Here is an 11422-nt window from a genome sequence, read left to right as displayed (position 1 = left end):
TGCAGGACCCTCTGTTCTCCTCTCCACAATGGCCCTCCTTGCTCTGTCCAGATGGGTTTGCGCCCGCCCCTGGGGCTCAGAGCCCTGCTGCTGGGTTGTTGTGCAGTCTTCAGTACCTACTGGTCACTTCTGGCCTCAGTTTCCCATCAGAAAATTGGGGATACTATTTCCAATCCTGTCCAGTTAGCCTCCTAGGACTATGTTTTATTTCCCCCTTTTCCGAAAGCAACCTCAACCTGAGCCCCTGTTTAGCTTCTTGTGGGGATTGTTGGGTCTCATTGTCCATAACTGGCAGCTCTGACCCGGGAATCTGACCCCTAGATCCTTAACGCTATCCCCCCTCCTTGCTTCTTTTTCTCCATTAGGGGCCTCAGGCTCCATCACTGAAGCTGGGGCAGGCTCAGGAGAGCATGCAAAGTGCTAGATCAAGTGCTAAGAGGCCCTGGGGAGGAGGAGTGAGGGCAGGTCTGGATGAAAGTTGGAGAGGGCTCCTTACTCTGGGCTGGACCTTGAAGGCTCAGACTAGGCCCAGCATGGGACAGGAGTTGGGGGAGGTTCTATCTGATCCCTTTGTCCTGGTCCTGGGTATTTCACAGCCACCTTGCTTGAGCCCTGTCTTTCCCTCTCTCCCCCACAAGTCCCTCCTATACAAGAAAGTGAATGAGGCGCAGTATCGCAGCCACCTTGCCAATGAGATGATGATGTACCACATGAAGGTGAGCCCTGCACAGAGCTTCTACCCTCCTTCTCAGGCCCCCAGGGTCCCCTGTAGTCCCCCTGTTCCTCCCCTAGCTCCATGAATCCTCTGGTGCCCAGGATCAGGCTGGGCTTTCAGATCACCCTCTCTTGAAGATAAGAGCAGTGCCTGGGCTTTTGCTCTCCTGTTCTCCTTCGGGGCAGCCTCTCTGCAAAGCAATTTCTGGTTCAGCCCCAAAGCTGGCAGCAAGACTCAGCCCAGCGGAGAGCATGGTTCACACCGGTGTTCCCCATGTCCAGGGATAATTCCCATCCTGGGAACTGCTGACAGCTGGGAAGCCCACTCAGGGTCCTCCTGCAGCTCCCTTATGTACAGTGGTCCTGCAGTCCTAGGCAGTCCCATCCCCAGACCCTGTGCAGGACAAGCTGTCTGGAACTTTAGTTCAGAGTATGTGATGGTCATTGTTCATTTGAACATTTCGTCTCCTCTGTGTCCAAACCAAATGGCCCCAGACTTTGTGGCTGGGGTCAAAACTGTAGCAGGAAGGATTGGCTCTGGGATGGTCCTCCCCAAAGAAGGAATCTTTGAATTATTGTCTGTGGAAGGCCGCCATGGTGTCAAGAAAGGCAGGTGTCAACAAAGGCAGAGAACACCCTTTGACAAGGAGAGGCGGTTACAGATGAGGGTGGGCCCAGGCAAGGAGGCGCAGTAGGTTGGCTGCAGGATGGCGAGGGGAGGATGGTGTTCTCCTGCCCAGTGACAACCCATGGAAGACCCAACTGGGGTGCATTCTAGTGGGAGGTCCCCGCCACTGTGGGCATTTGAGGTTGAAGATGTTGGATGGGGTGGAGGCTGTCTTCTGATGCCCTGGCTGGTCCCCTCCAGGTCTCTGATGACGAGTACACCAAACTTCTCCATGACGGGATCCAGCCTGTGGCTGCCATCGACTCCAACTTTGCCAGTTTCACATACACTCCTCGCTCTCTGCCCGAGGATGACACTTCCATGGTGAGCCGGCTCACCCTGCCTGACTGTGGAGGACGGACAGCCAGAGATGGAAGTTAGATGTGCATAGGAAATTCCTGGCAGGACCGAGTCATCAAGAGATGGAGGGGGCATGTGGTCTGCCAGCGTGGGCCACAGGGCCTGCCAAGGGGCTGGACTGGAACCAACGATGGCCTCAGGATTGGCATCTCCCTCCCTGTTTTTCTAAGACTTTGTGGGAACTTGGTTCCAAGAGTTCTTAGATCTCCTGTTTCTAAGTTCATGGCTCCAAGAATGCTTGGCTGTACCATTTTTTGGTTCTCAAGTTTAAAAGTTCTAAGACTCCAACATTTTGGAGGCTTCAAGAAGGGCCAAGGTAAGGGGAGTGGGGTGCATCTTGAAACTGACAGTCTCTCTGATTCCTCCTTCTGCTCTGTCCAGGCCATCCTGAGCATGCTGCAGGACATGAATTTCATCAATAACTACAAAATTGACTGCCCGACACTGGCCCGGTGTGTACGCCCAGCCCTCCGCTCTGTGTGCCAGCAGCCCCGTCTCTGCCTCCCTTTGCCCTCTGCTCTCACATCCATTGCTCCCTGTGCTCTGGGAAGGACCTCTGAGGATGTCTAGGGGAGGCCCAGACTTGTAATGGTGGGAGGATCCACCAGTGAGAGGCAATTCACAGAACCTTGAGAAAAGAGAGGGAATGGGGCAGGACAGAGCCTGGAGGGCTTGCTGGAGGAGGAGAGCCTGAGGCCCATGTGCTGCCCTCTCCCCACCCCCAGGTTCTGTTTGATGGTGAAGAAGGGCTACCGGGATCCCCCCTACCACAACTGGATGCACGCCTTTTCTGTCTCCCACTTCTGCTACCTGCTCTACAAGAACCTGGAGCTCACCAACTACCTCGAGTGAGTGGCTGCCCCTGTGCCCATCTGGCAGCTGCTGGGGTCCCCTTCCTGGACACAGAACCGTACCTCCTGTGCGGCAGACTTTCCATGCATTGCCTCACAGGATCCTCTTAACAGCCCAGTGTGAAAGGTACAAGGCCTCTTTCCAAGATGGGGACGCAGGTTCCTGAGCCCCTGTGCAGGTGGTTCCCGGACATGTGTGGTCAAGAGCTCAATCACTGACCACGGAGCAGTTCCTCTTCTTATAGCCGTCTCCTCCAGCTGGCCCTCCTGTGGAGGAGGGAGCTGTGGCTCACCTCCGTGTCCTCTGTCTCCTCCCAACCAGGGACATGGAGATCTTTGCCTTGTTTATTTCCTGCATGTGTCACGACCTGGACCACAGAGGCACAAACAACTCCTTCCAGGTGGCCTCGGTGAGACCCTGCCCTCCTCACAGTGGGCACCCTCCCCGGGGTGTCTGGGAGCCTCACCCTTCCAGCTTGAGGGGTGGCGGGAGCTCATGAGACCAGGAGCTGGTTGAGAGACAGGAGGAGGCTCTCCCAGGCTATGGGAGATGCAGGAGTGCTGAGGGGGTGGGAGGAGCTGGGCTGTTCTGTGCCTAATATGCCTCTGGATGTCAGGAGTGATGGAGTTTTCTTTGGTTTTTCCAGAAATCTGTGCTGGCCGCGCTCTACAGCTCGGAAGGCTCTGTCATGGAGGTACCACCATTCTGCCCAGTATCCCCATCCCCATTGTCCCTTTAAGGCCAATGACTTATTAACATGAAGCTAGACTGTGGCCCGGCTCCTCCCCATGCCAAGCCCTGCTTTCCACCCAGACTGGGAGAGCTGCAGCACCCCCAGGGCACGTCTGACTCTTGTTCCCGATGAGCTTGGAAGGGTACCCATGTGGCTGGGGGTGCCAGTCAGGCTGCAGGTTCTGCCCGAGCCCAGGTTTGCCCAGGGAGGCCTTGTAGTTAGCCTGTTTCTCTTTGCATGTCTAAGGACACCCTGTGAAACCCCCTCTGCTCCCAGCTTGGCATGGGCTCCTTGTCCCGTCATGCTCAGTTTTGCCTGAGACTGATTTGTGTCTGCCCACCCCCAATGGAGCTCCTGGAGGCAGAAACAAAATCGGAGACATCTCTGAGTTCCCTGCATCTGGCACAGGGCTTGGCATGAGTGGAAACCAAACTTTCAAGGTTGCCTTGGCCCACTCTGCCCCCAACAACACCCCTCTGGAACTGCTCCTGCTTGCACGCCCCCAGAGACAAGGGGCTCGCTTCCTCCTGGGAGGCCTGGTGGCAGCCTGTCTCCTGCCCTCCACGCCCTGGGCTGAGTCGGCTCCTCCTCTGAGTGACAGCCCTTCAGCGTCAGAAGACAGGGGTCTTGCCCTCGCCTCATCACTGCCCTTCCCTGTCAGCATACAAATGTTTCCTGCATGAATTAGTGTCGAAGACTCCAAGGGATCATTTCAGATTCATTCCAGCTTGAGAGGCCCTCAGAGCTCACCTTATCGTGTCCGTCCGACTGACAGCTGAGGAATCTGAGGCTCAGACATGGCCAGGGACTTGCCCAGGGTCATATGGAGGGTCGAAACAGAGCACAGAAAGGGAACTGGCCCCCAGCCCTCGACTCCCCAGTTCTGCCTGCTCTGCTCAGTTTGGGGGCCAGGGCTAGGCTGGCTTGCTTCCTCCCTTGGGGTCAGTGAGGAGGAGCACCCCCACCCCAGCTGGGCCCCTACCACGCCTCTCCCCACAGAGGCACCACTTCGCTCAGGCCATTGCCATCCTCAACACCCACGGCTGCAACATCTTTGACCACTTCTCCCGGAAGGTGATGGGGCTGGGGGTGGGGGGCAGGGAGTGGGAGCTGGGAGCTGGCCTGATGTGGGAGAGGTAGACCCGAGGGGTGGAGGTTCCTGAGGTTTAGGGGAGTAGGGGATGGGGTGTCTGGGCCTTGACCCTGTACCCCCACCCCCACCCAGGATTATCAGCGCATGTTGGACCTGATGCGGGACATCATCTTGGCCACAGATCTGGCCCACCACCTCCGCATCTTCAAGGACCTCCAAAAGATGGCCGAAGGTGCCTGCCTCTAGCCTGGGTCTCTAGATCGGGGAAGGACCACCAAGAGGGGAACTCGCCTGGAGGGCACCCCCAGGGTTCAGACCCATCCCTTCCAACATCAGCCCACCAGGCAGACCCAGCTCTGCATCCCTGGCTCCCATCCAGGGTGCTGAATTCCCTGTGCCACTTTGGGATGGGCCCTGGGGCCTTGCTCTCAGGGACCCAGGATGCTGGGTTCCTCTCCTTGACCCTGTTCTCTCCCCGACAGTGGGCTATGATCGAACCAACAAGCAGCACCACAGCCTCCTTCTCTGCCTCCTTATGACCTCCTGTGACCTCTCTGACCAGACCAAGGGCTGGAAGACCACGAGGAAGATCGCGGTAAGTGCCACTCCTTGGGAAGGCGCAGGCTGTACACCCTGCCTGGCTCTGTGTGGCTCCTGCAGCCTGCACGCCCTCCCAGTGCTGAGCTCAGCCTGTGGGGAAGACAGAAACCCAGACCACCTCAGGTGACAGTGGAGAGATTGAGGGAGGGGACTGGACTCACCGGGGGGGTCACCCAGCAAATCAGTGAGTGGCTGGTGGAAGACGGGCCAGAACCCAGCCACCGTCCTCCTCCCAGGCCAGGGATGGTGAGGACGGGTCCTGAGGTCCCAGTGCCGCAGTTTGCCCCCTTGGGAATGGGCTATGGAGGAGCGTGGGCGGGTGGATCACACTCATAGGAAGTAATGAGAGTGTTGACCTTTCAGGAGCTGATCTACAAAGAGTTCTTCTCCCAGGGAGACTTGGTATGTGGGGTGCGACCTCAGGGTGCCCAGGTTGGGGGAGGGTTCCTAGCCCTAGATGTTTCTGGAGCATGGAGAGGGCCAGACAGGCCTGACGACTTGATGCCTGCAGGAGAAGGCCATGGGCAACAGGCCGATGGAGATGATGGACCGTGAGAAGGCCTACATCCCCGAGCTGCAGATCAGCTTCATGGAGCACATCGCAATGCCCATCTACAAGTGAGTGAGCTCAGGGGCCTGCTGGGGACACTGCCCAGGGATGGTATGGGAGTGGGACGGGGCTGGCTGTGGCCATCACAGCAGACACAAGCGCTGCGCTGGCCTGGCCCTGCTCCACCTCATCCTCTCCTTGTCTCCGAGCACAGCCGTCTCTTGCTTTGCCCCTAAATGTACCATTTGCTTTATCCTTGGTCCCTTATGGAAAGAGATGCTCAAGCTCTCCTTGAGCTTCCAATCTTATGCCTCATGCTCTTGTGGAAGTTCTACCTGTGGTCCAGCCCTGATATTTCTTGCTGCTCCCAGTCTGCCTTCTGACCTCTAAACCTGCCCCTATCCACCCCCAGGCTGCTGCAAGACCTGTTCCCCAAGGCGGCCGAGTTGTACGAACGCGTGGCCTCTAATCGTGAGCACTGGACCAAGGTGTCACACAAGTTCACCATCCGAGGCCTCCCGAGCAACAACTCGTTGGACTTCCTGGACGAGGAGTATGAGGTGCCTGACCTGGATGGCGCTAGGGCTCCCATCAATGGCTGTTGCAGCCTTGATGCTGAGTGAGTCCCTCCTGGGACCCCTCCCTGCCCAGGCCTCCTCCCACAAGCCTCCACGGGCCTGGCCGCACGCCCTGGGACCAGAGCCAAGGGTCCTGGATTCTAGGCCAGGACTTCCCATGTGACCCGGGCGAGGTCTGACCTTCCCGGGCCTCAGCTTTCTTGTCTGTATAATGGAAGACTTCAGCCTCACTGAGACTTTGTCACTTGTCCTCTGAGAGCACAGGGGTAACCAATGAGCAGTGGACCCTGCTCTGCACCTCTGACCGCATCTTGGCAAGTCCCCACCCTCCAGGCCACTCCTTCTCTGAGGCAGCCGGATGGTTTCTTCTGGGCCCCATTCCTGCCCTACCAGACCTGTGCCCTTTCCTGTGGGGGCACCCTCACTGGCTCCCAGGATCCTCAGGCAAGAACATGAGACATCTGAGTGGGCAAAGGGTGGGTCTTAGAGACAGTTATCAGCCTGGCTGGAGGACTAGAAGTAGCCATGGGACCACCTGTGGCCCAGAGGACTGCCTTTGTACTGATGGTGGGGACTGGGACCTGGGGATATAAGGGTCCCAGGAGGACACTGCCAGGGGGCCAGTGCAGTGCTCTGGGGAGAGGGGGCTCAGGAAGAGAGGAGGATAAGAACAGTGAGAAGGAAGGATCCCTGGGTTGGGAGGCAGGCCCAGCATGGGTCAGCCATGCTTCCTCCTGGCTGTGTGACCCTGGGCAAGTCCCTTCCCCTCTCTGCGAAACAGTAGGGTGAGACAATCCATTCTCTTAAGACCCCTTTTAGATCCAAGTCCCCATAGTTCTGTGGAGTCCCAGGAGAGGCCACCGAGGGTCCCTGGCCCCCTTGGGCACAGAGCTGACACTGAGTCCCTCAGTGGCCCCCTGAGTATACCCCCTTAGCCGGAGCCCCTTCCCCATTCCTACAGCCAGAGGGGGACCTGGCCTCAGCCTGGCAGGGCCTCTCTCCTCTTCAAGGCCATATCCACCTGTGCCCCGGGGCTTGGGAGACCCCCTAGGGCCGGAGCTCTGGGGTCATCCTGGCCACTGGCTTCTCCTTTCTCTGTTTTGTTCTGTATGTGTTGTGGGGTGGGGGGAGGGGGGCCACCTGCCTTACCTATTCTGAGTTGCCTTTAGAGAGATGCGTTTTTTTCTAGGACTCTGTGCAACTGTTGTATATGGTTCCGTGGGCTGACCGCTTTGTACATGAGAATAAATCTATTTCTTTCTACCAACCCTCCGCCACGGGGCTGTCTGCAGGCTTTGTGCATGAGGTTGTTGGTGGTGGGGAAACAGCATCAGGGAAGGCAGATGCCTTTAAGAACTCCCAGGCTACTGGAACTCCCATCCCTGCTGCCTAGCCCCTCTTCTGTGGGAGTCCTGGATCTGTCGGGCTACCCCCAGACCAGTCCTGTGCCAGATTCTGGGTACTGAGGTGGAGATGGCAGATGCAGAGGCCTGAGCATGAGGCAGTTGTTTGTGGACTGGAAATGGAGAAATGAGAGACTGAAGCAATCAAGGAGGCTGCCTGCAGGAGGTGACCTGGCGCTCCTTCTAGACCCTCTGTCTGCTGGTCTACCTTAGTCATGCATGCCCTTACAGACAAGGCCTGAGCCTCTGAACCCTCTCCTAGCCACAGGGATACCTGTCTGTGTCCCTGTAAATCCAGCCAAAGGGGTAGCCCTGAGTCTGACTGTGTATCAAATACAGCCCTGGGTTGTCTGTGGGGTTGATTTCCCTGCTCTCCTGGCTGTGAGGTTTGCTTCTGCACAGACAGAGGGGCAGACTCCAGAATGGTGACCAGGAGGAAGTTCTGATTGGCAGTCTCCAGACCCCACGCCCACCTTGCCTGGAGCCCTCCCAACTTCTCTCCCTCTTCATTTCTCCCAGATGAGTAAAGGTTGGCATGTTAAGGGGCTGGGCACTAGGCTCTCCTTTCCTGGTGGGGGAGGGTTGGGAGGCAATGGTCCTGTGTTTGCCCACAATGGCCTCAGGGTATCGGCCTTGTCGGTTGACACGTCAGGGTGTCCAGGACCATAGAGCTTGTCTGCATCTCATGCCTGGCAGTTTATTCTGGTTTGGAATCTGTTTCTCTGGCTGAACGGTCCCAGGGCTTCTAGCTTGCCCGTGGGGCTGTGGGGTCCAGGCCCCTCCCCTGCTCAGCCCCTGCTTTGGGCCCCCTGAGTCTGTCCTCTCATAGCACAGACCCCAGGCCAGTCAGTGGGCCCCCAGGTGGGGGTGAGTCACTTCCTGGCTCCAGGCTGACAGAAGAGGATTACTCTAATTGTGCCCAGCTGACACCAGCGTTGGTGTGGGCTAACACAGGTGCCTGTGACCCTCGACCCTGAGAGAGAGAGAGAGAGAGAGAGAGAGAGTGTGTGTGTGTGTGTGTGTGTCCTCTTCCACAGGCCTTTGGGCAAAGTGGAAGCTCAACCTAGGTACCCACCCCTGAGCCTTCCTCTCCTTCCCCCTGTGCCTGCCCTCCCTCGTGGACATTTAATTCTGTTCAAGGCCCATGCTATGACACATCCCTCCTTTCCTCCGAATTAAACAACTCACAGATATCTTCTCCTGCGCTGCAGGACCCTATGCTGAGGCCCAGAGCTAAATTCATCCTCGACTCTGGTCTGGAGGGTCTAACAGCCTGGCAGGGGAGACACAGGCCATGATACCTATGGCCCCAGGCAGGGGCCTGAGAAAACCACAGCGAGGTTTGGAAGATGAGCAGGGGTTTTCCTGCGGGCAAAGGGGGCAAGGCACTCCTGGGAGAAGGAACTGCTCCTACAAACGCTGCTGCTCAGAGAAGGAGAGTGGCTGACACACGAGAATGGAGAGAGCTAAGGCCAGATCAGGGAGGGCCATGAATGCCAGATTGCGGAGTTCAGCTTGACTGTGGGCACGAGGAAATGGGGGCTCAGGCGTGCATTTTAGAAGGTCCTGCAAGAAGATGAAGCAAGGACTGCAGGAGAGCAGTTGGGAGGGGATCATCCTAAAGTGGATGCTCAGTGGCCTAGGCTGGGCCAAGGAGGAGTTGAAGACACTTTGCACTCACACAACTTGTGCTCAATTGGATGGGGGCGGAGGCGGGATTGGCAAGTGCCCTGGAAAAGGAACCTGCTCTTGAACAGCCCTGGGCAGCTGCTCAGGTGCCACCCACCCGGGCCACCAGGTGCTGGGTGGAGTCTCTGGCAGGAGGTGAGTCCCCAGGGAAGATGGGTGGGGCAGCTGTTTGGGGGCTGCCAGGGGTGGGGGCCGGAGGAAGGTGGGAGGAGGACCCTGCTTCTGCAGAGCCTGCAGGCAGCTCTCATCTGGTTGGAGAATACAGGCCTAGGCCCCCCAGGGCTCCTGGTAACTGCCCTGCCCTCCAATTTAATGGTTTCATTTTACAGGAAACCACGATTCTGGGCGTAGACAATATTATCTCGTTCTGCAGACTAGAAAGGTGAAGTCCAGGAGGTTAAGTAATCAGCCAAGGTTGGGATGTGAGCCTGACTCCTCTCCAAGGGCTCTTCTCTGGGATAGAGGAAGGAGATTCAGGAGCGCAGGGTCTCCGTCTGCCTCCTCAGGACTGTGGCAGGAAGGAGTGGTGAGCAAGTGGACTGGGGCCCCTGAGAAGGGTTTGGGATCAGCGCTGTGTGCCTGTGTGTTGCGGGGAGCGGGTGGGGCACATGAAAGGGCGTGAAGAGGCTGGTGGCGTGTAGCGCTGCTTATGGCCACCAGGTGGCGCCGAGCCCCCGCTGGCCTCACCTCCCCGGAGGTCTGAGAAGGGCAGGTGGCAGGTGTGTGATGGGGGCTAACCTCACTCCTGTCCCCGCGCTCACTGACTGGGGTGATGAGTTCGCTGGAGGCCTTCGGGGTACAGGAGGGTATGTTGTGTGAGTAAAATATGCTTATAGACGGCACAGCCAGATTGTTCTCTGAGGGCGTACTAGGATGGGTCCCTACCAGATGGGAAGTACACCCTCAAGTTTGAAGACTGGCGGGGTAGACCCGAGAAAGAAGGTGTTGCTACTCCCTGACAAGATGGCTGCCACCCTCCATTCCTAAATCATCCCTGGAGAAACCATAGGACTGGGTAGGAAGCGGGAAGCATGGAATCCTGGGAACTAACAAAAAATAGTCTGGGGTGCAGTGGGGTGGGAGTTGGGGAGAGGTAAAAGTGAGGAGCTGGGTTGGCAGAAAGCACGTGCCTCAGGCCTGTTGCCTTGGACAGTCAACCGTTGCCTGTCCGCTCGCTTCTACACAAACTCCTGGGGCTTCTTCATCTTCTCTTGAGAGTAGCTGGAGGAAAAGAACCATCGCTTGACTGGGGGGCTCTCCCAAGGATGGACAGGATTATTGTCCCCTTTGTGGGCAAGAGAAACTGAGGCCAGAAGCTCAGCTGATAGGAGCCTCCCTCAGAGTAAAATCAGATCCAGGGTCAGATGAGGAGGCTGGGACCAGGAAATGGCAGGGACCTTTAAGTCCACACAGAGATCCAGAGGTAGCGTAGGGATGGGCACCAGCTCCCAATTTCTGGCTCAGGGCTCCCCACCACCTTTCCCAGGGATGGCAGTCTCTGCTTCTTCAGGTCCCACCTAGAACTCACGTTTCAGACCAGACCTGGAGAGCTGGTCTGTGTCTCGCACATCACTGCCCCCGCTTCGGCCCTGTGCTGGGGACAGGGTGCGGGAGGGGATGTGCGGGTTAAAATCGCTGACCCTCTTTTCTCTCCACATCTGCCGCCTGAACCATTCCTCTGGCTCTCAGCTGAGACTTCCCGGGCAGTGTGTGCCTGCTGGGTGCGTGTGGCTTCTCTCCTCAGTTAGGAAGCCTGGTAAGGGCAGGAACACATCTGCCTCAGCTTTGATTTCGCACATCCCTCCTCAGTGTAGGCGTCCCAGGCGGCACAGTGGAAAAGAATCTGCCTGTCAATGCAGGAGACTCGAGAGATGTGGGTTCCCTCTCTGGGTTGGGAAGACCCCTGAATTAGGAAATAGCAACCCACTAAGGTATGGCAACCCACTCCAGTACTCTTGCCTGGAAAATCCCATGGACGGAGGAGCCTGGTAGGCTGCAGGCCATGGGGTCGCTAAGAGTCGGACACGACTGAGCGACTTCACTTTCACTTTTCACTTTCATGCATTGGAGAAGGAAATGGCAACCTACTCCAGTGTTCTTGCCTGGAGAATCCCAGGGACGGGGGAGCCTGGTGGGCTGCTGTCTATGGGATCGCACAGAGTCAGACATGACTGAAGCGACTT

General features: G+C 57.4%; 1 protein-coding gene across 4 annotated transcripts in view; it reads left to right on the top strand.

Moving 5' to 3' along the window:
* The window catches only part of PDE2A (phosphodiesterase 2A, cGMP-stimulated), a 69350-nt gene extending 61936 nt beyond the window's left edge, over nucleotides 1-7414 (top strand). For all 4 annotated transcript variants that reach the window (XM_010849497.1, XM_010849496.1, XM_010849498.1 and 1 more), the window contains 12 exons: nucleotides 639-716; nucleotides 1583-1705; nucleotides 2123-2193; nucleotides 2467-2589; nucleotides 2915-3002; nucleotides 3240-3287; nucleotides 4326-4400; nucleotides 4552-4651; nucleotides 4902-5014; nucleotides 5383-5421; nucleotides 5531-5637; nucleotides 5982-7414. In XM_010849497.1, the coding sequence (XP_010847799.1) occupies nucleotides 639-716; nucleotides 1583-1705; nucleotides 2123-2193; nucleotides 2467-2589; nucleotides 2915-3002; nucleotides 3240-3287; nucleotides 4326-4400; nucleotides 4552-4651; nucleotides 4902-5014; nucleotides 5383-5421; nucleotides 5531-5637; nucleotides 5982-6192 (1176 nt within the window). In that variant the 3' untranslated portion in view covers nucleotides 6193-7414. The remainder of the gene's footprint in view (nucleotides 1-638; nucleotides 717-1582; nucleotides 1706-2122; nucleotides 2194-2466; nucleotides 2590-2914; nucleotides 3003-3239; nucleotides 3288-4325; nucleotides 4401-4551; nucleotides 4652-4901; nucleotides 5015-5382; nucleotides 5422-5530; nucleotides 5638-5981) is intronic.
* The last annotated feature ends 4008 nt before the right edge of the window (nucleotides 7415-11422 follow it).

This window comes from Bison bison, unplaced genomic scaffold (assembly GCF_000754665.1).
Source record: "Bison bison bison isolate TAMUID 2011002044 unplaced genomic scaffold, Bison_UMD1.0 scf7180017864284, whole genome shotgun sequence".
In the NCBI taxonomy this organism is placed as follows: domain Eukaryota; kingdom Metazoa; phylum Chordata; class Mammalia; order Artiodactyla; family Bovidae; genus Bison; species Bison bison.
Note: the sequence above shows the minus strand (reverse complement) of the source record. Positions and strands in the feature narration are given on the sequence as shown.